The 25,502-nt window shown below is 45.2% G+C and overlaps 1 protein-coding gene across 3 annotated transcripts in view; it reads right to left on the reverse strand.

Annotated features, from left to right (window-relative positions):
* Positions 1-3,601: 3,601 nt before the first annotated feature.
* Pmfbp1 (polyamine modulated factor 1 binding protein 1) overlaps positions 3,602-25,502 on the reverse strand; it is a 45,955-nt gene continuing 24,054 nt past the window's right edge. For all 3 annotated transcript variants that reach the window (XM_013503846.1, XM_013503847.1, XM_005403532.2), the window contains exons 6-21: positions 25,232-25,402; positions 23,576-23,686; positions 21,336-21,462; positions 21,089-21,246; positions 18,905-19,139; positions 16,582-16,771; positions 16,285-16,438; positions 15,537-15,704; positions 15,124-15,261; positions 10,742-10,906; positions 10,072-10,239; positions 9,616-9,783; positions 8,649-8,752; positions 8,040-8,114; positions 4,357-4,592; positions 3,602-3,843 (exon numbers count right to left, since the gene is read on the reverse strand). In XM_013503846.1, the coding sequence (XP_013359300.1) occupies positions 3,827-3,843; positions 4,357-4,592; positions 8,040-8,114; positions 8,649-8,752; positions 9,616-9,783; positions 10,072-10,239; positions 10,742-10,906; positions 15,124-15,261; positions 15,537-15,704; positions 16,285-16,438; positions 16,582-16,771; positions 18,905-19,139; positions 21,089-21,246; positions 21,336-21,462; positions 23,576-23,686; positions 25,232-25,402 (2,385 nt within the window). In that variant the 3' untranslated portion in view covers positions 3,602-3,826. The remainder of the gene's footprint in view (positions 3,844-4,356; positions 4,593-8,039; positions 8,115-8,648; positions 8,753-9,615; positions 9,784-10,071; positions 10,240-10,741; positions 10,907-15,123; positions 15,262-15,536; positions 15,705-16,284; positions 16,439-16,581; positions 16,772-18,904; positions 19,140-21,088; positions 21,247-21,335; positions 21,463-23,575; positions 23,687-25,231; positions 25,403-25,502) is intronic.

Here is a 25,502-nt window from a genome sequence, read left to right on the forward strand (position 1 = left end):
TCCCTTTGCAACTGCTTTACAGTAACACCTCGGTTCACAAATGCTTCCATTTGCAAATAATTTGTCTCAAGAAAAGCATTTGGAGGGGCTGGGGATTTAGCTCGGCGGCAAAGCGCCTGCCTGGCAAGCGCAAAGTCGTGAGTTCAGTTCCCAGTACCGGAGAAAAACCAAAAAAAAAAAAAAAAAAGAAAAGCATTTGGCAAAATTGTGCTTCTGTTTGCAGACTCCACACGGGTGACAATATGACCACAGCCGTCTTCCCCGCACAGATGCAAACGCAGCCATCTTGGCCAAAATCGTAGAACACATTCAATTTGTGAACCAGGTACCACAGTATTTCACTTAACATAACATCCTCAAGGTTTATCTGTGTTATTGCTTACGTCAGAGTTCCTTTATTTTTAAGGGTGAGTAATATTCTATTGCGTGTATCTGCTGCATTTTGCTTACCTATTATTCATCTGTCCACAGTTGTTTCGGTTGCTCCCACATTTTAGCAATTGTGAATGATGCTGCTATGAAGATGGGTGTATAAATAGCACTTTGTTTTTCTGTTTTTAATTCTTTTGGGTATGTACCCTGAAGTGGATTATTCGATCATGTGGTAATTATTTTTAATTTTTTAGGAAGCCACCAAACTCTTTTCCATAGTGGTTGAACAATTTTATATTCCCATCAACTGTGCATAGCCTTCACATCCTTAGCAAGATTTGTTATAGTCTGTATTCTTTTTCTAGTAACCATCCTACTGGGGTTCATCTCATTATAGTTACAATTTGCATTTCCCTAATAATTGGTGATGTTGAGCATCTCTTTATGGGCTGATTGGCTATTTGTATATCTCCTCTGAAGAAATGTCTGTTCAAGTCCTCTGCCCATTTTTGAGTTGGGTTGTTTCTTTCGTTGTTGAATTTTAGGTGTTCCCTATGTTTCTGGATATTATTTCCTTATTAGATATATAACTTGAAAATATGTTTTCCCATTTTGTGGTTTGCTTTTGCTTGCTAATATTGTCTTTTTTTTTTTTTTTGTGTTTTTGAGACAGGGTTTCACTATGCAGTTCAGGCTGGCCTTGAGCTCATTAGGTAGCCCAGGTTGGCCTCGAACTCTTGATGATCCACCTGTCTCAGCCTCCTGAGTGCTGGGATTACAGGTGTGCATCACCACACCTGGCTAATATTGTCTTTTGATGCAAAAAAGTTTAAACTTTTCATGAACTCTAATTTGTCTATTTTTTGTTTTGTTGCTTTTGCTTTTGGTGTTATATCTAACAAATCACTGATAAATACAATGTCATGAAGATTTTGCCCTGTGCTTTATTCTGAGAGCTTTGTATATTTAGTCTTATGTTTAAGTCTTTGGTCCCTTTTGAATTAATTTTTGTAGATGGTATTTGATAGGGATTAACTTCATTCTTTTTAGGAGGGTATCCAGAATCAAACTCATGACTTCATGCTTACTTATTCTTTTGTATGTGGACATCCAATTCTCCCAGCCCTATTTGTGGAAAAGACTTTCCTGTTCCTATTGAATGATCTAGGTAACCCGGTCAAAAATCATTTGCCTACACATGTGAAGGCTTATTTCTGTACTTTCTTTTCTATTCCATTACTTTACTTGTCTGTTTTTATGCCAAATATCATATTATATTGATTATTGTAGCTTTGTAGTTTTGAAATCAAGAAGCATTGATTTTTTCAGTTTTGTTCTTTTTAAAGATTGTTTTGGCTAGTTGGGAGGGGTCCTTTCAAATTCCATGTGAATTTTTGGGTGTGTTTTTCTATGTCTACAAAAGATGTCTTTGGGATTTTGATAGAGACTACTGAATCTACAGATCACTTCGGGTAGTACTGACATCTTAATCTTTCAGTTTTTCAATCCATGAAGATAGAATATTTCCACTTATTTATATCTTCATTAATTTCAGCAGTCTTTCATAGTTTTCATTATATAAGTCTTTCACATCCTTGGTAATATCTAAGTATTTGATTCTTTTTGATGCTATTTTAAATGAAGTTATTTTTATAAATTCCTTTTCAGACTGGTCTGTGTTAATATGTAGAAATGCAACTGATTTTGTATATGCTGACTTTGTGTCCTGCTACTTTACTGAGTGCATGTATTAATTCTAAGGGTTTTATGTGGAATATTTAGGTTTTCTACATGTAAGATCATATTCTCTATGAATAGAGATAATTTTACTTTTCTAATTTGGATGCCTTTTATTTCTTTTTCCTACTTAATTGCTCTGGCGAGAACTTCTGGTACTGTGTTGAATAGAGATGATGAAAGGGAGCATCCTTGCTTTATTCCTGATGTTGGGGGAAAAGTTTTCAGTCTTTCACCATTGAATATGATGTTTGCCGTGGAGTTTTTATATGTGGTTTTATTATATTGAGGTAGCTTCCTTCCATTCCTAATTTGTTGAATTTTGCAAAAGTATTATTGGAAACATTTCTTTTTATTATCAGGTGTTCAAATTACTTTTTAGGGACTCAATTCTTTGGCTACTTTTTAAAAGAACTACAGACAGCAACACTCAGCTTCCCTGCCTTTCTCCTATATTTAGGGAAACGATATTTCTCTGAACCCAGTGTTCTGCCTGGCTGGGCTTTTATGGCCAGATGTCTGGGTTAGATATCAATATTTTTCTACCTTTTTGCTCTCCATAACATACTACCTTTGCTTTGTTTTTGGTGTAATCACTCCACAGGGAGTAAAAATCAAATTTGAAAAAAAAAAAGTACAGTATTCAAATATCTGCAGAGGTTGTAGTTTTGGCCAATATACATGAAACTTTTTGGAACTTAGAGAGATAAAGTATCTTTTTAGCAGACCAGCCTGGGGATTTTAATGACCTTGGACTTCAGTACCCTACCTCACTCTTCTGAACTTGCTCTTGCCAAGTCCTGGAAGGGTCATTCTGTGAAACAAATGACTATTAGTGGTGAATTTTCTTGGCCTTGATATGGTTGCGGATGGAGGAAAGAATATTTAAGCATCATTATCAAGCTGTAGGTTTCTCCCTTCACTTTTCCTGTCCCCTCAGAAATGCAAGCTCTTTCATTTCTCCCCCTTACTTTTACCCTAGTAGCTATTTGTCTCCATTTCCTATGGGTTAGAAATATAAATGCTAGACATGTACTCAGTTTAACAAAATCCTACCACAATAAAATAGTTTAGCTGTCCTTAGAGTTGTTATAATGGAATTTTACTTGTATTGAGGTGGCTGGGGAGAAAAATAAAATGATTATAAGGAGGAATGTAATATGGCAGCCAGGGAGGAAGCAGATGGCTTGCTCTCGCTCCCTGACTTGGAAAACGTATCACTTATTTCTTTTGCTTGCAGTTGGGTCTCAGGATTATATTCTTTCCTGGAAAAGAGGTTTTTAGATTTTTTCCTAGTTAAAATTCTAGACAGAGACGGAAAGAGTACAAGGAGCTAATTATCTTTTGTTGGTTTAAAAATGAAGTCGGATAATCCAGAAGCTCGCTTTGGGAGAGACCAGTATCTTTTAGAACCCAGAGAAAGAAGAGACAATCATGTTCCTGAGGGCGGGTGGGGCAGAGATGTCTGCAAGATACCAAGCACTCTCAGACGTTGCTGTGCTCCTGTCTTTATTGTAGAGTTTGGGCTAGGGTGGCGGGGAGTTTCAAGGCTTTCCTCTGCTTGAAGTGGACCAAACTTAGGAAAATGTTAGCATCTTGCAAAATCAGCTGGGACCTTGGTATATTCCTGGAAGAGCTGATCCAAGTCAAGAATGACGGGAACTCACTGTCCTCTGAAAACTTGCACAGAAATGATGCTCAGGGAAGGATGCTGATTCTAGCAATAGGAGGAACCTGAGGAACAGGGAGGAAGTGAGAGTTTGTTTGGAGGAGAAGTTAATAATGTGGTTCCCCAAGGACTGGCCTCGTGGCCAGGCAGCTCTGCTGCAGAGCGATGTCTTCCCTCCTGAGTAACATTTTGTTTAGAAGTGGTAGGAAAAGTAGCTGTGGATGAAGGCTGAGTGGGGGTGGGTTTTCAGAACTGGAGAATGATGCCTCTTCTCCCTTTGCCTACATTTCCAAAACAATACTGGCTCAGGGGAGGGGATGGACCTGAGATATGAGCTCCTAGGGCATCAACATTCTTCGATCAGAATGGGCTTTAATTTGTTTTCTTCCCCTACAGGTGTGGACACAATGATCATTGGTCTGGGGTAGCTAAGTCAATGACTTGAGGTCCTGACTGACCTGTTCTCTTCCTCTGTGAATTCCTGATCCAGTGATCTTTGAAAAATAATATCACACTTTTTTTGGCACACGGGACTGGAAAGGGGGACATCGCAGTAACAAAAGACATGGCAGACGTACCTGAGCACTGGGGCATTCCAGCATACTTGGTGATGTCCATCCTCTGGCCTGTGTCCTGGGATGGGTCCCTCCAGCCCAACGCAGCATACACTTTACCCCTTTGTGTAGGCTCCACTTTGCTCGGGCCTAGGGCTCTGCATAGCCTTGTGCCCCCTGCTTTCATTTTCTTTTCTTCTATCTCACTCTTTAGCTTCTTGTTTTCCTGCTGCAGATGGACCATCACGTTGTGGAGGTGGCTGTGAAGAGGGAAGGCTGGGGTTTGGTATGCTTGATCTGCTTGACTCCCTGCTGGGAAGAACTGACAAAGGTGTCAGAGGGAAGGGGCGTGGCTGCGCAGTTCCTTTCGGAGCTGGGTTCTGATGCTGCATGGAAATGGAGGCCTGTGTGTACATCCTGGGAAACCCTGTCAGCTCTGGACCTGTGCTCGTATCTGTTGGATGGGGACAGTCAAGCCTGACCTGAGTACTGGAGTGCAGGGAGCATAGGGACCTTGGTTCTGTTGAGAACTTGGGCAAATTTGTTTCTTTTTTGTGGTCCTGGAGATTGAGCCCAGAGCTTTGCACTTGCTAAGCAATTGCTCTACCATGGAACGACATCCCCAGCCCTTTTATTCTTTTCATTTTGACACAGGGTTTCACTAAGTTGCCCAGGCTGGTCTTGAGCTTACGATTCTCCTGACTCAGACTCCTGAGTAGCTTATTATTTCCATTTTAAAGATGGGGAAATAGAGGCTGCCATGTAGGTGAAGAGAAAGAGAAAATTTAGCCTTTCTGCCATGGCTCAGTGAATGGCCGCTATTATTAGTAGTCTTACTTCTCCAAACTAATGTTGATAGCAGTGGGCTCTGAAATAGGACTTCTGGAATAGGTGACAGTGGGACAAATAGGACAAATAGGTGACAAATAGGACTTCCGGAATAGGACTTCCGGAATAGGACTTCCGGAATAGGTGACAGTGAGCTCTGAAATAGGACTTCCGGAATTGGAGTTCTGGCCCTGCCACTTACTAGCTGTGAGAGCAGGGGCAAGTTCGTTAGCCCCTGGTTCCTCATCTGTAAATGGCATCTGTATCTGCAGACAGCCCCTGACTTAACACGGTTCAGCTTCACAGTGGTGGGAAAATGATACACACTCCGTAGAAACAGCGCTTTGGATTTTTTCCCCAACTAATGCTATGGAGTAGGCTCCTCTTTCGAGGCGTTGGGCAGTGGCAGTGAGTCGCAGTACCCGATAAACCACAGGATCACGAAGGGAAACTCCTGCTACTCTACAGGGCACCGGGTGCTAAGCTGTGACGTTTGGTAGCTGAGGTGCACTAACGCCATTCCTGATGCCATTTAATTTAATATTTTCTGGGGTATCCCAGAATACCCCATCTTAAGTCAAGGAACATCTGTATGTTTAACAGATAAGGTCTTAGGGAGATTAATGTAGGTAAAGCACTTAGAACATGCTAAACAATAAATGAGTTGAGCTATTACTATTATCATTAAAATATGGTGGCTGAATGTGGTGGTGCATGGCTATAGTTTCAGCACTCTGGGAGGCTGAGGCAGGAGGAATGCAAGTTTGGCCCAGCCTAGGTAACTTAGTGAATTTATCTATCTATCTATCTATCTATTTATCTATCATCATCTATCTATCTATCATCTATCTATAATATTAAAAGTGACTTAGTCACTTAATTATAAGATATTAAATAAAGGGCTGGAGCTGGATGTGGTGGCGCATGGCTGTAATCCTAGTGCTTGGGAGGCTGAGGCTGGAGAATAGTTGTGAGTTCGAGGCCAGCCTGGGCTACAAAGTGAGCTCAAGGCCAGCCTGAACAGCATAGCGAGACGCTGTCTCAAAACAAAACAAAACAAAAATGAAAAAGGTTTGGAATTTAGCTCAGTGTGAAGGACGTGGGTTCAATCTCTAGTACCTAAAACAAAATAAAAACACAAAATAAGATTTCCTTCAAGTAGGATCAAGCAAAACCCAAAAACGAGTTCTTTGTGAAACAACTTTCTGGAAGTTGGCACAGTATAAGAAAAATTATCTGGTACTTCACAGGTTAACTTTTAGTTAATCTCCTTGAAAAATGTTCTTTTGTCCAGTGGAAAATGTCCCATTCCTTTCAGGAGGAAAACAAAGGAATGGATCCTCAACCTCTTCTCTGGGTATATGTGTCACTCCCTTGTTCTTCACAAACCCGGCCAGCTCTGAACACACCTCTTCCCCCATGGTCCCTTCCTCCACGTGCCACGGGGCTGGAGGTGGGGATCTGGCACTGCCCTCAGTCCTGGCTCTCTCATGTCAGCATTCCTGATACCCTGAGTATCCCATTCTGCCCAAGCAAGCCCTGGCGTCTGGGTCCTTGACCCACTTGTGGTGGTGCGAGCGTCCCCTTCAGTCTACCTTACCTAAGGTCAAAGCTGGTGAGAGAACTTTGCAACTGGGAGCCACAAGTGGGTTTCACAAGTGCAAAGATGCGGATGCCTTCAGCCCTTGGAGCAGGGTTTGGGGCAGCTGCTTCTTGGTCAAGCAAGCCCATCCCAGACTGTCCTTGTGTGCCAAGCACATGTGGCCATTTGCTAAGCGTTCTCTGACAAAAGCTTGGGAGCTCTGTCCTAGGGCTTATCCTCATCAGTTCCTTCACAGCCCAAGTCTCCATATCTCAGGTATTTGACCTGTTATGGCTTGGGTCTAGATGTCCCCCGCAAAGCCTCATGTGGGCATAGGTGAGGCTATTCACAGGTGGCCGGGTCTGGAGTGTGTGACGCTGGGATCAAAGGTGTGTGACTGCTAAATGAGGCCACGGATTGATTTGGCAGAGCTCTGGGTAGGACTAAGGGTGCCCACTCCGGTTGTGAGTGCCATCACCCTAGGGATGGGAAGCCTAGACAAGATATGCGGGACAGAAAGAGGGTCTCTGCTTGCTTGCCACTTGCCACTTGCTGCTTTTGCTGTCTTCTGCCTGCCATGAACTATTTCTCCTCTGCGATGGCCCTCTGCCGGACCACCCTGCTGTGGAGCCAGCTGATTGTGGACTGAAATCTCTATAAACTGTGAGCTGAATAAACCTCTCTCCTTTAACACTGGGTATCAGGTATTTTGTCTCAGCAATGAGAAAAAGTAGTGAAGACAATTCCTTCATCTCTATTCCTCAGCGTCCCATCCTCTTCCCACTTCACTCTCTCCATGGACCCAGCTTTGACCACGTAGGTGAGACAAGATTTAGAGAAGGCTGCAGCCATAGGTACAAGGGACACAGGTATCCAGGAGGAGGGGGAATCCCGGTCCTGGACTTCTCACCTCAGACTCCTCCATGAAAGGTTGTTCTTCCTATGTGCCTTTGTGTGGGGATCTCTGCTACCGCAGCTTCATGCTGCCCTGGCTAGTCCTAGTCCCGCCTGCCTCGTGGTGCCTGCCCACCTCTCCACAGTCCCCGCTGGGAGCCACAGTTGGGAGGAGGGAGTGTGGAGGTTGTTAAACTCCGTTTGTACTTCTAGGGAGGGAATTTAGGCCTAGTAAGTGCACACACGGTGCCCACTGTCACACAGATGTAGATCCAGGGCTTCAGCATCCATCCAATGCACTAGGCCTTTCCCCACCCTGGGGTCTGACCACATATTGAGTGATAAAGCTATCCCAGGCTCATTGGGTCCCAGGCGGCAGCCGGGAGGGGGCGGGATGGCTTACTCCTTTTCACCAGTCAGCTTGGCGATGTATTTGACCTGTTCACGGAGCTTATTTCCCAGCTTCTCATTGGCAATCCTGTAACAGAATCCAGAGAAGAGTGACTGGTTCTGCAAAGTCCTGTGAGCAAGGGGGGCGCTCCCTGGCTGGATGCGACCCTCGGTGTTCGGAGCAAGGTGGATCCCAGATCCACACGCTTCCACCACCCTGTCCCAGAGTTGGAGGCTTCCTAGCCCCTGGGCTCTGTACTTGACTGCTTGTAAAATCACTGAGTTCATGGAAATGAGTTCAAGAGATCCGGGTGAAACTAAATCCCAAGTTGGGAGGAGGAAACTCAACCTCACAGAAGCGCCCCTTCCATCTCAGTGCCGCTCTATCCCACGTCACGGGACGTTCCAAACCCACCGGGAGGGTCGGGCCCTCTCCCTCGAGTTCTCAGCCCTTGGGTGTCGGCTGTGACTGGATCAGTTTTGTAGGAGTGCAGGTGTGTGCGTGTGTGTGTGTGTGTGCGCACGTGCGCGCGCGTGTGTGTGTGTGTGCGTGAGACTCATCACTGGCACAAGTGTGGTTCCTCGCCTCAGCCCAGGCTGTGGAACCTGCCTTGTTACTTACTTTTGCTCTTTTGCCCACTGCTCCATGTTGCACATAATCTGATCATTGTCTCGGTGGATTCTACAGGGGTCCTTGGGGCTGGGCCGTCGGGACAGGCAGCAGGGCTTTCATATAAGAAAAAATTGAGGCAGTCAGGATGTGGGAGCACAGACCTGTCCCCTCTCTCTTCCCAAATTAGACTTTTTCTGTCTTCCTGGGAGAAGGAAAACCTGCTCTGCTGTTCAACCCAAAGCCAGAGCGTCCACACCAGCGCCTGTCCCTCTGCCACACAGGTTGTGCCCACACACAGGTGGTGTCTCTGACGTGGCACGATTTATGGCAGAGACGCAGCAAATTTGTACATTTACAATCATGATTTTCAGGCCAAAGGCATTAAATGACTTGTTCTCAAAAAGGATGCTAAGCTATTTTTTTTTAAAAAGAGGTACAAGAAAAAATATCTGGAGGAAGAGACGGCTTCTTCTCACTTGAAGAAAGGCCCTAGGGTCACTCTGAGATGTCCTGAGGCCTCCTGCCATGGACACACTGCTCAGGGAGCTGCATGGGGGGGGGCCTGTTCACGTGATTGAGCTTTCAGCAAAGACAAAGGGGGGGAGAGTGGTCATCACAGCCCTCTGGCCCTTTCCCTTTACCCAGTTCTACCCCAGGGTCTGGGGCTACTGAACACATCAGGATGAACTGCAGGTGCTTCCCAGCGGGTTGTCTGAGTCAGGGTGGCTGGCGTACCCTGCAGTCGCTTCTCTGGGGCCTTTGTTTTGATCAGTGTATTTCTATCAACAAAACCACAAGCGTAGAGACAGGCTGAGACAGCGGCGGTGGCCCAGGAGTACCGGCCCCTGGCTCCTGTTGGAGCGATGGGCTGTCCTTCCCTTACTCCCAGCACCGTGACTCCACAAGGGCAGCCTGGCACGTGGGTGGCCATGGATTGTGCCAGGAGGGATCACGAGGAAGCAACAGCAGTGCCCACCTCCTTCTCATCCGCCAGGAGGTTCTCTTTCAGGGTGGCCATTTCCTCCTGGAACTCCCTGAGCTGAGTCTCTTTCGCTGCCAGCATCTTGAGGTCATTCTGGTGCTGCTTCTGCCACTGCATCACCTGGTTGCTCATCTCCTCTAGCTTCTTGTCAAAGGCGTGCACCTGCTCGGGAGCGCAAAGTGAGGAGGGTGAGTCTGGAGGGCACCACCATAAGGACAAAGGGGTGCTTTCTCAAGCTTGGACTTCTCGGGGGTATTTTATTCCCAGTGGCCAGCAGAGGGCACCCCTGCTCTGATCTTTGCCGCTGCTGTCTGACGTTTGAGGAGTCAGGAAAGTGAAGGGAACCCATTCGCCAAAGGGTATGGCTTAGCGCTAAATAATTCTGGATACAAAGGGTGACCTCGGGAACCCCCAACAGGAAAGCAGCTCGAGCCCCTGGCTTCTCCTCACCTCTATCTCACTCTCCTTGTGGAAGCCTTGCAATTTTCTTAATTCCACATTGAGCTTTTTCATTCTGTCCTCATAAGCAACAATTTCATCTTCCAGCTGAGCTTTCCTCTCTTGGGTCTGTAGCAGGTTTCGCTGCAGGCTCTTTGTCTCCGCGGTCGCGTGATTGAGCTTTCAGCAAAGACAAAGGGGGTGAGAGTGGTCATCACAGCCCTCTGGCCCTTTCCCTTTGGTCCTGGATGGAGAAGGCTTCCATCCCCGCTGTGCTGTGCCCCAGGGGTGCATAGTCACCTGCCTAGGGTTCCAGAGAAGGGCGGGAAGTGACAGTTTGTTTTCTGCAGCTTTCCATTCCCCGCCCCATTTCTTATTTTCCAAGCACAAGGATGGGATGGGAATGTCCTTGACAGCCCAGGCTCTGGTGAAACCTTGCCCCCATGTGACTTGGAAAGATTTGTTAGATTTGGCCTCCACCTTTGCCTATTATCCCCAACCCAGTTCCTAAAAAGCCTCACTAAGAAGAGGCAGGCCTTCTGTGGACAGATACCCCAGCCCAGGTAAGGGTTTGCGACGCCTTGGAGATAGGCAGTCGTGCAGGAAACTGGCTCATGCAACTCTCACATCCCTCTCTTTTCTGTCTGAAAGCTACCTGGGAGTTCCGAGGGTGTGGCCTCACCTTCTCCAGGGTTTGTGTCAGGTCATCTTGGCAGGCAGCTGACTTTCTGCATAGGTCTTCATAGAGTTCTTTAGCGACCATGGTCTGGAGGTAATGCTTCTCTTTTTGCACAGACTGTTCTAGCTTGGTTTGCAGGCTCATTATGGACTCCTTCTGCTGGCTTATCTTTAGGGAGCGAGAATATTGCTCACTGTCAGGATCCCGGCTTCTGGCCCCAAAATACTCTCTGTGACTATAGGAAGTAGATAAGAGCTGGGCTCTCTGGTCTCCACAAGAACCTTCAGAGCAGGCTGTACTAATGCACACATCTTTACATCACTGCTGTGAATGTAGAGCTGTCTTTCTAGGATTTCTTGCATCCCTCCACCCACCTTTCCTCTTTTAGTTAGCACACCCTCCAAATATAGGAAGAATGGGAAGTGCTAGGGCATGATATGCCAACTACACAGAAAATCCCTCTCAGATTCTGTGGCTTTTGGTTTAGATTTGGAATGCAATTCTAGGTTACTGGACAGAGTGTTTCATTTGTGTTTTATGCGTTTCCTAGTTCATGACACAATCCACTAGACTGGATGCTCCACGGAAGTGGGACTAGGTGTGTGTTTTGTTCACTGCTGTTCCCCTATTGCTATGGCTCAGAGCATGGAACATAATAAGTGTGTGATAAATACTACATCAATTTTAAAAGACTGCTTGAATGAAATATTGCATTGCTTGGAGTTAAAGATCTAAATATTATTGAAATTAGAGATCAATTGAACACATAGTTCTAGCAGATGTTTGTTTGAAAACAACTTTGCAACTTAAATTTAGGTAGGTATTCATAGTATACTTAAAAGACAGTAGAGATCTGAGATTAGGGGATCTGGGCTTAGGTCAGGCTCTGTCATTTATTTATTTCTTGGGCTTCAATTTCTGCTTCCACAAATTGGGATACAGTAATTTCAACTGTTTATACAGTTTTTGTGATGACCAAATGAGACGAATAGGGCTTTGTAAGATGTCAGTTGTATGTGGCTGAGTTATTATTATGAACGCGGGGACCCATCTTATATGCTTTAAGTCCAGGGCACAGATTTGTTCCAGATTAAGTCTGGACAAGGAGAAATCTTGAAAAGTCTCATGTCAGACTTCTGTTCTTTGGAATTCTAGTATGCCTGCATCCTACTCTGGCCTTGCACACAGTAGCTCACTCCTTTGAGTTTTCTTGCTTTATATCCAGTAACTGCTTAGTGCGGAATGAACATATTACTTTTTCAGGTGAATGTTGAAGATCTTCAACCCTAGGAATTAGTGAGACGAAAAGTGTTAAATTGGACTGTTAACCCTTTACTTTACATGCCCAAGTGGTGAAATAATTCCTAAGCATGAAATACTTTGTTCTTCTGAAAACAAAGTTTTTTTCTAGGGATTTCTGAACTAAAGTAAAGCAAAGCAAAGCAAAGCAAAGCAAAGCAAAGCAAAGGAAAGGAAAGCAAAGCAAAGCAAAGCAAAGCAAAGCAAAGCAAAGCAAAGCAAAGCAAAGCAAAGCAAAGCAAAGCAAGCAAAGCAAACTGGAATCAGCTGGGTCTGCCCAGTAACCCAAGGGTGTCACTGGAGAAACTACAGTCATTGTAAGTGCTTGATAAATGGTGACTGAAGTGAGCAATGTCACCGTGGAGGGGGTTTACAAAAAAAAAAAAGAAAAAAAAGCAACACAATGATGCTAGAAGCTAAAATGGAAACTTTATTTTAAATTTTGCTAACATAAATGATTTTGGTTAGAAAAACATGCTGAAGAATCTAGGTGGATGGAAATTACAGAATCCAGGAGTTCCAATGGAAGTTCTCATAAACATCCACTCTTAGCCTGGTGTGGTGGTGCATGCCTATAGTCCCGGTATCTGGGACCCTGGGGCAGCAGGATCATGAATTCAAGGCCAGCCTCGGCTACATAGTGACATCTGTCTCAAGAACAGCAAACAAACAAACCAACAAACAAAGATCTACTTGCTCTCTGTGAAAGTATTAGGTTCAGACGGTTTCATAAGAGAATTCCACTAAGCCATTCTGGATTCCTCACTGTCAGTCATTCCATCAGTTAATCTGATCAATTCTGCCTCTAAATTTTCTCTATGCCACTCTAGCTAGGATAGCAGGAGCTTCCTAACTGCTCTTTGCTTCCATACCTGTTCCTCTCCTAATCCACTTCCACACATTAGTCAGAGTTATATTTTGAAAATTTAAATAAGATTAAATCACTTCTCTTGTTCCTTTGAGGAAATGCTATCAACAGCTTTCCGTTGCTCTTAGACTAACAGCCCAAATTTCTTCAAAGAGGCCGTAACATCTGCCTTTGCCCATCTTCCTAGTCTTATCCTATTCCAGTGCCTCCTTTGATCAGTACACTCCAGTCATACTGGCCTTATTTTACTTTCCTGAGTGTGCCAAGTGTGCATTAAAAGATCGACACATGAAATCTCCAGTAAAACATGTGCACGCACACATATGGACAGATCAATACATGCTACACAATCAGGACTCATATTAGAAATGTAAGAATGGGCCCAAATTAGGATTAATTAATTTTATTCATTGCATCACTGATTTAAGGAGAAAGATGATATAATAGTCTTGATGATTTTTAAAAAGCACTTAATAAAATTCAACACCCACGTGGACAAAACCCTTAGTAACTGAAGAACAGAGGAAACTTGATAAAGGAGACCAACAGGAAACCTTCAAGGAACATCATACTGAAACAGACACATTCTGTCAGGAGCAAGAAAAGGTGCTCACTAGCACTCCTGCTACTAAACATCATATTGAAGGTGCAGTCCTATGCAACAAGATAAGAAAAATAAAATATATATAAATATTACAGAGAAATAGAAAACTCTTGTTGCTTGAAAATGATGTAATTATCTACTTAAAATCCATAAGAATCAACTGAAAATCTATTATAACTTACAAGTGAGTTTTAATAAGAGAGCCAAACTAGGATATATAAATGAATGAGATTTTCTATTATTAACAGTAATAACATACAAAATAGAGTACAAAAATATACTAGAATAAGATAAATGGAGAATCTCAAGATAGATTGCCTTGTTTTTGGGTGAGAAGTTTAAAAAGAACAATGTGGAAAATTGATTAAAGGAAGTACATTTCAGTAAGTAAAAGTAAGTTCATTTCTTTCTTTTTTTTTTTTTTCCCTGTGGTACCTGGGATTGAACACAGGGCCTTCCCACTGAGCTACATCCTCCTCTCCCTTCTCCCTCTTTTTTTTTTTTTTTTTTTTGTTACCAGGAATTGAACTCAAGACCTTGCATTTGCCAGGCAGGCGCTTATGCCACGGAGCTATAACCCCGGCCCCTCCCTCCTTTTCTGAGATATGGTCTCAATAAATTGCTAAGCTGTTCAGGTTGGGCTTGAACTTTCAATCCTTCCTCAGCCTCCCAGATCACTGGGATTATAGGTGTGAACCATTACACTTAGGTGAAACTAAGCCTATTTCTTTTTTTTTTTTTTTATCTTTTTGAGACAGGGTCTCGCTGTGCAGTTCAGGCTGGCCTTGAGCTCACTTTGTAGCCCAGGCTGGTCTCAAACTCACAATGATCCTCCTGCCTCAGCCTCCTGAGTGCTGGGATTACCGGCGTGCACCATCACGCCTGGCTTCTAAGACTATTTCTATTTTGATTGATTCACTATGCTTACTATTTGTAGGGTATCCTTTTAAGAAGATTGAACATGCTTACACATTAAAAAAAAGTTCAGTGGGCCCTTGCCAGCTGGGTTCTTTCCAGGGTGAGTGCCTGACGCAGTGTGACAAGGTTATCTACCACGGTGGACAGCAGTGCTTGCTGAGACCAGCCGAGTTCTTGACGCGGACAGCATGGGAGTGGAATATGCATAACTTTTCCCAAGGACTCTAGTCTTTTGCTTCTGCTTTTTGCTGTTTACCTTAGAGCCCTATAAAACCAGTGGCTTAGCCAAGGGAGGTTAGTGACGTAGGTATGTTGCAGCACACAAGTACCTAAATCACACCTAATAAACTCATTTACCCACCAAGCTGGACTGGACCGAGTCATTCTTTGGTCCGTCAAGCCTTTTCAGTTCACAGGCAGATGTTTCTTTTACCTCTGTCCTGGAAACTTATGGAACGCCAGGTATGAAATAAAACCTTCCACATAGGAAAGAAACATTTCTTTGGCTCTGAAGCCAGGTCCTGAGGGTCACCCTCCACCCAAAGGAGAGAGGTGGAGCTGCAGGTGCCATCAGATGCAGTTGGCTGAACCACTTAGTTGCTCTGCTGGGGTGGAGGAGACACAGGTAACAGATTTCAAGCCAATTGTCACAGGGTTCAAGTTCATCACCCCTTGGGGGAGTTCCTAGCTACTTACCTGGATGTTCAGCTCTTGAATGACTTGCTGGCTAGCATTGTATTTGCTGACAGTGGCTTCCAGTTGCGTAGAATAATGCACCAACTCTTCGCGGAGATTCTCCTTTTCCCCTTCTAGCTTTCTCAGATTCTCTTTGAACTGCTCTCCCATGAAAGAGCAAAGCCCGAGAAAGAGTTGTTAACCTCAGACTGCTGTCAACCTCAGACTCCCTGCCTCCCTCCTTTCTTCCCTGCCACAGTGCCTCGCTACACCGTGGTGTCCTCGGCCTCCTTGTTCCCCTACTCCCTAGACTTTTCCTTCCCTCCTTCCGCTCCTGGGCTCTGAGCATCCCTGGCTTCCGCATCCCTCCTGGCCCAGCTAAGTCCATGCCTGGCTCTGGATTCACCATCGAGGTCTTCCAAGATTCTCCTCACCATCTTCTCCTTCTTTTTTTCTTCCTGTCGAAGAGTCTCAAGTTCCTCCTCCAGCAGCTTCTCCTGTTCTTTGCTCTTTTTCAGCTGGTATTTTTTCTCCTCCAGTAACCTCTTGACCTCCTGAAGCTCATCTTCTAGCTTGCTTTTGGCAGCTAGTACGTCCCTGTACTGGGAAAATAAAGACTGGGATGGTAGCAACCTTACACTGTGTTATATTTTGGAAAAGAAATCTAGACGGTTGCACCCAGGGAAAGGCTGAAGTAAGTATGAGGATAATTTCTTAATTCTCTGGTATGAGTAATAAAAAGTTTGCTCTGATATTCTGCAACACTTTTTCTTTGTTTAATTAGACCAACTTATTTTATTTATGGATCCAATTCCCACAGAATAAGCCTTTCTCTCCCTCTTACCAAACCTTTTGACACAAAATCTCTTGGAATAAAGTTTGAAGCAATCTTAGAAAAGCACAGGAAGAATATTTCAGAGATCAAAGACTTGAAATTGACCGACAAAGATAGCTTTTGAATCCCTGAATGAGACATGTGTCCTTTGATTATGAGTGTGTTTAACTCTTGAAAATGCTTACTTCTGGATATGGGAGGTGTTGCAGAGCGGCTGGTGTAGTCACTCTGCAAATCCTGGACAGTCGGTCTGCACGGACTGCATGGACATCTTCCCAAATAAAGACCAATACGTCTGATTTAGGTAGAGTGGGTGCCACATCCAGCTGCCTACTTGCCCTGCATACCTGGTGCTGAAGGCTTCTGGTCTGATCTTGCAGTTCATTCACTTTCACTTCCTCGTTGGCCAGTGCCTTCTGAAGCTGCTTCTTTTCCTTGTCTGCATTTTCCAACTTCTTTAGGCCCTCAGCGACTTTTGAGCTTAGCTCTTCCACCTGTTTCCTAAAGCAAAGCGGCGAGAGGAAGATGGCCAAGTGGAGCTGGCCCCTCGGGGACTCGCTGCTTTTCCTCCCCTGGCAGCTGCCCGCAATGGTCCCGGCTGGCTCTCAGGGTCAGGGGCTCTCTCTGGAGGCGAGCCAGGGTACCTGCTTCTGTGTAGCTCTTCTTTTGTCAGCAACAACTCCTTCTGCAGCCTCTCCAGCTCTCTTTGCTGCTCCTCAATGGTGTCTGCTTTCTGCTTGTCTTGGAAAATGCAGCTCTGCAGTCTCTTCTCAGTGTCCTCCAGTTTACACTCTGCCAGCCCGGCCTTTTCCTTATATTGTGCGGCTTGCTGAGCTGCAGAAGCCAGGAGACAAGCTGGGACATGTCTATGTGCGAGGGAGCAGGTATGAAGGTGGGATTCTCAAGTAAACCGGCTAAAGAGTCTGTCCTTTCATTGTGTGAGCTACTTCAATTCCCCAATCTGCCTTCACTTCATTTCATATTAGTTCTAAGGAGCTCTGTTAATGATCTGTTCTTAAATACCTTCTAGCCATGGATTTCTTCTTGACTAAAAGTAAACAGATTGGGAGAAATTACTCAGTACCTCCTCCTGTGTGACTGATCATTAGGGACAAGCCCTGACCCTCACAGAGTTTAGCATCTGGTGGGGGAACTATAACTAGTGCCCTCTCGTAGAGAAAATGGAATGGTATTTATGTTTATTTTTATGCTGAGACTGAACGCAGGGCCTTGCACATGCTGAATACCTGTTCTACCCCTGAGCTGCACCCCTAGCCTGAGAATGCAGGAGTGTTAAATTCACATCGATGGTGGACTCAGGAAGAGAGATCCAAGGGGTCAGGACAGTTGGAGATGGACTTGTGGAAGGATAGAAGTTGAGCCTTTGAGGAAGGAATAGGAGAGAGTTTCAGGTGGGCGACTGTAAGAACAAATGTATGGGGAAGGGAAGGGAGAAGGAGTGCAGAACAGGAAGAGGCTAATTTGATTGGAAGGGAAGATGGAAGGGATAAAGGGCTAAAGATTCCAACAGGCTAAAGAGTCAGTATCTGGGGGGACGAGGGAGGGCTTCATGGACTTGAAAAGCCTAAGAGATTCGACTCAGTGAAGGGAGCGAATGCCTAGGAGAGTTGGAATGCATCTGAGAGACGCGCCCAGCAACATCCTTCATCCCGGGCCATTGCCTCCCGGAGGGGAAGAGCACCTTGGAAAGTTGTTCATTGGGCTTCTTTATACCACATGTGTTTCACCCTACAGTTTCTACTGAAAATGTGACTCTTCTCTTGTTGCTTCCTGGATGTTTCCTAGCTTAGGATGAAGGACGGTGTCACTATTGAAATAGGGACATACCTTGGGAGAGGATGGAGGATGATTTTTTTAAGTGGTAGAGACAGTGGGTTCAGTTTTGGAAATTTTTTTTTTTTGGTTTTCTTCCAGTACTGGGAATCGAACTCATGACCTCACGCTTGCCAGGCAGGTTCTGTGCCGCTGAGCTAAATCGGCAGCCCCCCAGTTTTGGAAATGTTGAGTTGGGGTGAGGATGGGCGGCCCAGGGGAAGCTCTTCTCTACAGACTAGACTGGCCCCAGCTGCACAGTCAGTCTGGGGCTCCAAGTTTTGGAGCCATCAGCAGAGAAATACAGCTATGAGGAGGAGGGGCGCTTGCCAGAGCGCTTGCCAGGGTGGATGGGGAGAACAGGCAGAGGACGACTTCCGAGCAGGAGGGAGGAAGAGAAAACAGCGACAAGATTTGTGGAAGAAGGAGAGAAAAAGCTGAGCATGAGAGTTGAGTGTGGATGCCTAACAGTGTCAGGAGACAGAGTTGAAGAAACGTGAGGGAGGAAGCCAGGCTTCCGACCTTCTTAAATGAATTAGTCATCACCGAATGTAAAATTTACCCTCTGAAATAGACAATTCAGTTTTTAGCATATTCACAAAGCTGGGTAACCATGACCAATACCTAACTTAAGAACATTTTTATCATTCCCAAAAAAACCCTGTCCCAAGGCAGCAAGTTCTTGGTGACCTAAGAGAGCAGTCTCCACAGAAGGGCAAGGACTCGACCCCCAGTGAAAGCCGGGCAGAGCAGAATGTGTTTGGAAGAGAGTCAAAGACCAGGCAGAGAAGAGGCGAGCTGTGCTGAAGGGCCTGGAGAACACGGAGGGGAAGGTGCCCGAAGGAGCGAATGCAGAGCCCTGCCGCTCTGTGGCCAGGAACGGGTGGGATCTCTGTCTGAGATGGCTGGGAAAACAGTGGTTGTGTGAGTTAAGCAGTTTCTGTCCCAAGCCGCCTCAAAGCCTTCAGCGAGGAGGCGAGCTAAGGGGTGAGGGAAGGACCTCGAGGTGGCAGTGGTAACAGCCAGGAGATGCAAGGTGTGAAGGGGCGGAGCGAGACATAGAGGGGTTCTCGCGAGAGGGGCAGGGAGCCTCCTGGGTGGAAAGTGGCGGGGCAGTGCCTGCGGGGGCCTCACCCGCCAGCCTCTGCTGCTGCTTGGCCTCTTCCAGGCTGTCCGTCAGCTTCTGGACCTCCGCTTTCAGGGCCTCGAGCTCCAGCTTGCTCTCTTCCAGCCTGGCCTCCTTCTCTTGGAGCTCCTTTACCAAACACTGCTGCTTCTCCAAATCCAGCTCCTTCTTCCTGAGGCAGCACTGCACCTGGCTCAGCTTCTTCTCCAGCTCATGCAGCATTTCATCCTTCTCTTGCAGGAACTGAGGAGATCAAAGTGGGGACGCTGAGGAAGGCCTGAGCAGCAGTGAAGTCAGTTAGAGATTGTTCTCGAGCCCTTGTCCAAGCCACTGTCATCTCTTCCCTGGATACTGCAAGAGCCTCCTCCTACCTGTGCTCCCTACTACCACCACCGGTCACTGGGGCTGTTCTCAAGGAAACAGCCGGCTGTGCATAGGGGGCTTTAAAAGTGCAAGTCAGACCTTCTGCCTTAGCTCGAAACCCTTGCTGGCTTCCATCCCACTTAAAAGAGGTCCTTAAAATGACCTTCTGAGATGCTCAGGCTCTGGTCCCACCCAGGCTGCCTGTCTATCAGCCATCCGCACCTCTCTCGGCCTCTGCTGGCCTCCTGGGGCAGTGCAAGCAGACTCCACCCCAGGGCCTTTGTGCTTGCCATGCCCTCTGCCTGAAATCTGCTTCCTCAAGACCTTGCTGGAGTGACTCACTCAATTCCCATCTCTGACCCAATGTCACCTTACCAGAGAAGCCTCCCTTTACCTCCACTCTATATGTAAAGTAGCTACCAGGCAGCATGAGGAGTTTATTAGTTCCTGGCATCAATATGTATGTGTTACATATTAATTTTGTTATTTTTTCATTGTCTTACCATGAGAACATGGATGTTGTACGTCTGGTTATATTCTCAGTGCTTAGAACAAAGCTTGGCATAGTGTAAGTGCTCAAGGATATTTATTGACTGAACATGTGAATGACCTTAAGCTGTTTATCCAGACTTCTTGCTTCAATGTGCCACCTCTCCCAATGCCTCCGTTTTTTTTTTTTTTTTTCTTTTTATTTTTTGGTTTTCCTCCGGTACCGGGAACCGAACTCACGACCTTGCGCTTGCCAGGCAGGCGCTTTGCCGCTGAGCTAAATCCCCAGCCCCCAATGCCTCCGTTTTGACTGGTGGGTTTCCTCCATCCTTTGAAACAGGAGGTGTTAATGACCCGCCAGTCAATCAACTGAATTATTTTTAATAGCTCTGATAAAAGTTCAAAGTTGGAATAGTACTAACTATAAAAAACTTGCACTGGCTGGGTGTGGTGGCACACGCCTGTAATCCTGGCTGAGGCAGGAGGATTGTTGCGAGTTGGAGACCAGCCTGGGCTACAAAGTGAGCACAAGGCCAGCCTGAACTGCTTAGTGAGACCCTGTCTCAAAAAGACAAAAACCAAAAAAAAAAAAACAAAAACCAAAAAAAGTGCACTGGTTTCACTGTTCTTGTTCCACTTCTAGGCTTTTTCAGGATCTTGATTTATGTTAGCAACTATAGGTCTCTAGGGCATAGCGCCAGTAACACTCCCAAGCTGCCTAATTTGTGTATTCATAAGGTATTTGTAATTTTTTTAGTGCTGCAGATTAAACTCAGGGCCTCACACCTGCTAGGGAAGCACTTTACTACTGGGCTATACGTCCAGCCCTGCTATTTCTAATTTTAAAGGGTGAAGGTTTTAAATAAGCTTGTGTATTATTTTAGAGGATTTCCTCCAACTCTCAAGCATAAAGTACAAGGGGATAGTGTAAGGAAGTGCGTCCCAAGTTCTTTTGAGACACTGCAAGGATAGGAGAGACCTCTTTCTTTTTTTTTCTTTTTTTCTTTTTTTCTTTTTTGGTTTTTGGTTTTTCTCCGGTACCGGGAACTGAACTCACGACCTTGCGCTTGCCAGGCAGGTGCTTTTGCCGCTGAGCTAAATCCCCAGACCCTTTTACTTAGGTTATTTATTTTTTTATTTTTTTATTTTTTGGGAGAGACCTCTTTCTTATGGGTTCAGCGTCTCTATTATGGTCTGGCCATGGCCATACCCATTTGTCTGAAGCTGTCTTAGGGGCGCTCAGTCCTGCTGTGCTGTGATGAGGCTGCCCCAGCAATTGCAGGAGGTGGGGAATGCAGAACCTGGCCTGGCCTGGCCTCACACCTGCCCTCACATCTCACCTTGTCTTTCTTCAAAGCGAGCGTCTGGGTCTCTGTGAACTGCACCTGCAGCTCCTGCAGCCGGTGCTGCAGGATGGCAGCTTCCTTATCCTTCCTCTCGATGTGCGCGGAAGTCTCCTCCCGCAGCCCGTGCAATTCCAGCTCCATCTTCATCATGTCTGCGGCAGGAGGGGAAGACCGGGTGCTGCTCTCTCAGAGGAGGCCTCTGCTCCTTCCGGTTCCCTGGCTCCAGCCTCCCCCCATTTACCCTTCATGATGTTTTTCTTCTGCTCTGACACGGTTTCCAGTTCCGTGCGCAGGTCCTTCACGAGGTTCTGGTACTCTTCCACGTGCAGGCACTGGCTGTCCTTCTGTTCCTGCAGGTGCTTCAGGATCTGGCAGTCGGAGGAAGAGAGCATGGGTGAGGACTCCCGGGGGAAGAATGCATCTGCAAGGACCAGGTATCCAGAGCAGAACAACCCCGAGAGACAGAAAGTAGAACAGGGGGTGCCAAAGGCTGCAGGGAGGAGGATGAGGAGCAACTGCAAATGGTGTGGGATTTCCTTTGGGGTGATGAAAATGTCCTGGAATCAGATAGCGGTCATGGTTGCTCAATCTTGTGAATATACTAAAAAGCAACGTTGAAATTGCTTTGAAAAGAAAAAGTGAATTTTATGGCTTGTCAATGATGTATCGATTTAAATGATATTTAAAAAATGGATACAGCAGACTTCCCATACTCATACAAAATGCACACAAAAGAACCACCCTTTCCTCTCTTAACAGACAGTCATTGATGGAGCTTGTGTTGTATGCCAGGCGAGGGCTTAGGTGCTGAGGACAAAATGCAGAGGCACACAGCCTTGCTGCATAGAGCTCGCAAAGACAGTGACCTCTGGAAAATGCTCAACATTGACAAGAACTGTGGGAGAAATAAAACAGCAAAAGGGGCATGGAAGTCGGAGGCAAGGGCAGGGCATGTGTGTCACAGTTTTAAATGAGTCTCATTGAAAAAGGGGCTTCTGGGCAGGGACTTGCTGGGAGAGCAGGAGCGGGCCGTGCTGTGGGTATCTGAGGGGAGAGCTTTGCAAGTAGACAGATGAGCCTCTGCCAAGGTCTTGGAGGGAGGATGCAAAGAAGATCAGTACAGATAGGATGCGACCAGGGATGGGACAGTAGGAAGAGATGAGGTGGGGGCTGTGGGTGACCACATCGCGCAGGGCTGATAGTGCCTCTGCAGGAACTTTGGTTTCTATACTGAAGGACAAGTGAATGCCTTCCTCACCCAGAGGAGACAGGGACATGTGGCTGACGGGGAGCAACTCATTGTCCAGACCTCAGAGGATGCTGGGAGAGTTGTTTGTGTGAGTTCAGGGTTGGCAGGAAGGAGAGATGCAGCATGGAGCCAGGAGGTGACAGCTGGAGAAGTACGGGGCGATCACCATGCAGCGCAGTATGGCCCTGCAGGCGCTGTGCCGGCTGAGGCGGGGAGAGGACTGCTGGAAGGCACTGCGACAGGGTTCCCTTCATTCCTAACAGATCATCCGGGGAGTAAAATCATGGGGAGAGGTATATATTGTTTCATGGAGAAATCAGCTACACTTAAAAAGGGACTGTTACGAGATCTTGCTGGAGGTCAGGATGTGAATAACATGGAACTGACATTTAACATAAATACAGATATTTGTAGTTCTAAGGATGTGCTACAAAGTTTAATATTGATTCCTCACTCAAACAGCTTTCTGGGATTGGAAGTCCTGGAATGAGCAGTCTCTATCTCCCCACTGGAGGAGCCCTTGGAAGGCTTACATGTGTCCCTGAGCTCAAGTTTGCAATCCACCTGCCTCGACTCAGAGTGCTGGGATTGCAGTTGTGTCCCTACTGCACTCAGCTTAGAATTAATTCCTGATACTGCTTTGAATTTTACAGAGTTTGCTAAAGAAAGCAATGAACTAGCATTAACAATCTCTCATAAATTTGTAACTTTCCAACTCCTGCCAGACACTAGAAGGCTGGGTGGTCCTTTTGAATCAACCAAGCCAGTTGTAATACTGTCATGTTTAGTGCACTGTTAGAAGCAGGTTAAGAGAGAGTTGCAACTCCAAAATCCAGTCTCAATCTTTGGGACTTGCCACATATTATACGGAGTACCCTTGTGGCCAACCGAAGGTCATACAAATATAAACTGCAATATAAAAACAAGAAATAATCAGAAAAGCCATGTGTGGTGATGCACACCTGTAATCTTAGTATTCTGGGAGGCTGAGGCAGGAAGACTGTAAGTTCAAACCCAGCTTGGGTAACTTAGTGACTCAGCAAGACTGTGTTTTAAAAGAACAAATTAAAAGGGCTGGGGCTATAGCTCAGTGCCAAGGCCCTGGGTTCAATTCCCAGTAGCAAAAAAAAAAAAAAAAAAAAAGAAAAGAAAAGAAAAGAAAATCAGAAAACCCAATAAGCAAATCCACCACAGCCTGATCCCACCAGACACGAATAAGCAAGAGCTCCCACCCTTTTTATGTCTTCACAGTCTTCTGAGGAGCTAGGAGGGTGTCTGTGAGTGGCGGTATAAGAAGCAAAATCTGCTTGTAATTTTATCAAAGCCTCTTCACGCTCCAGAACCTGCAAATGAACACAAGTTGGTTAGGGTGAATGACGAACGTCACATACTTATTAATGTTACCACTTTTGCAGGGTTCCCTTTCTGCATTGTAAGTTTTTTGTCTTGTGTATTTCCTGTGGGATTGGTAGGAAGAAGGAATCACGATCTCAATCTTCTATCAAGCTTGCCGAAGGCATAGAGACTGATTTGTCTCACGTCTATCAAGGGCCACATTTTGGATGCTCCTGAGCCTTGGTGGGGGTCTACTTTCTGAGGCAGAAGGATCTCTAGAGGCTGTGAGAGAGACATGTACCTGATCTATCAGAGGACAAGGTGCAGATTCAGAGTTTGAGAATTAAAATTTTCTTACAGAGTGTGTGTGGATACTCTTTTTTAAAATTAAAAAACATGAAAGTTTTGTTTCAATTTCATGGTTTTCTGAATTTGTAGAAAATAATTCAGACAAAACCCAAGCATTGAAAGTAAGGGAAAACTCCTTTACTATTGTCCTCTCTCACTGCTACTAAGGGAGGGAGGACACAACTGAAAATTTGCAGCACATGTCTCTATATTATGATCAGAGATTGTAAAGAAACATAGGGTTATATCCACTTACTTTCTTTTTTTAAAATTTATTTTAAAAATAAAGAAGGAAAACATATGAACAAGCAGACATCCACTTACAAAATAACATAAGAACAATACAAGCAATACAGAGTTACAGACAAAGTGGTAGGAAATTAACAACGGTTGTTGTATTACATATTGAGATCTTCAAAGTGGTTTCTCAGGAAAACAAATAGAGACATGTAAGATGGATCAAATAATTAATCATTAGCTGTCCCTTTTAGTAAAGCAATAGAAGTCAGTAGTACAACTATGTTAGCTACCCTGCATATATGTACATACATCATTTCCCCTTCTTTCTTTTCTCTTTTCCCTCACCCCAGTTGCTTTTGAGCATTTTATTTTTGTTTCACAATGTCTGTTATACCTCCTAATTTTTATTCACTCTTTCAGGTTCTTACACTAGTGAGACAATATGTTGCTTACACATGGAGGTCTGGTTTATTTCACCTATGAGTATGGTCTCTAATTGTGACCATTTACCTGTAAAAGCTTTGAGTTTATGTTTCTTTATAGCTGAGTAATATTCCATTATATAAAAGTATCACAATTTTTTTATCCATTCTGTCCACTTACTTTCAACACTACCTTACAAAGGTCCTTCCCTACAGCTCTTACAGATTTGCTTCATTCTTTTACTGGCTGTGTATTATTCCATATTATGCATATGTCTTTGAGCATTTCTTTTAATTTCTTAAAACCATTTATCTACTGATGGGCACTTATGTTGCTGTGTGAGAGATTAATAAGTGCCTTTAGAATCTCAAACCTAGTAATGAGTAGGAGAGATGCGTGCCATAGAGAATATGAACAGAAGGTGGGGGCAAGTCTGAATGACATTTGAGGAGTCTTGGTGAAAGAGATTATTTTACATGACTCTTTCCCACCCTTCTTTCCTCGGGGTTTTATTGTGGGCCCCTCAAGAGCAAGGCACTTACCAAAGCATTACTGCAGGCTAGTTTATTTCGAAGCTCCTGGATTAGATCATCCTGTTCAGAGACCTTTTGCCAGACTTCAGACAGTCGTTTCAGGGTCTCCTGATGCTCTTGAATCATGCAGGAGGAAGTGTATATACGCACCTTTGGGTGATCACCCTTGTTCTCTGGTTCCTGGGATATTTAAAAATAATGGACTGGTTTCATTTGCAGTTTGTGAGTTGACTTCAGAATTCCATATGCATAGAAAATCTCTAGACCAATGTACTAAAAG

The sequence above is a fragment of the Chinchilla lanigera genome, unplaced genomic scaffold (assembly GCF_000276665.1).
Source record: "Chinchilla lanigera isolate Chin_1 unplaced genomic scaffold, ChiLan1.0 scaffold00083, whole genome shotgun sequence".
NCBI classification, from domain to species: domain Eukaryota; kingdom Metazoa; phylum Chordata; class Mammalia; order Rodentia; family Chinchillidae; genus Chinchilla; species Chinchilla lanigera.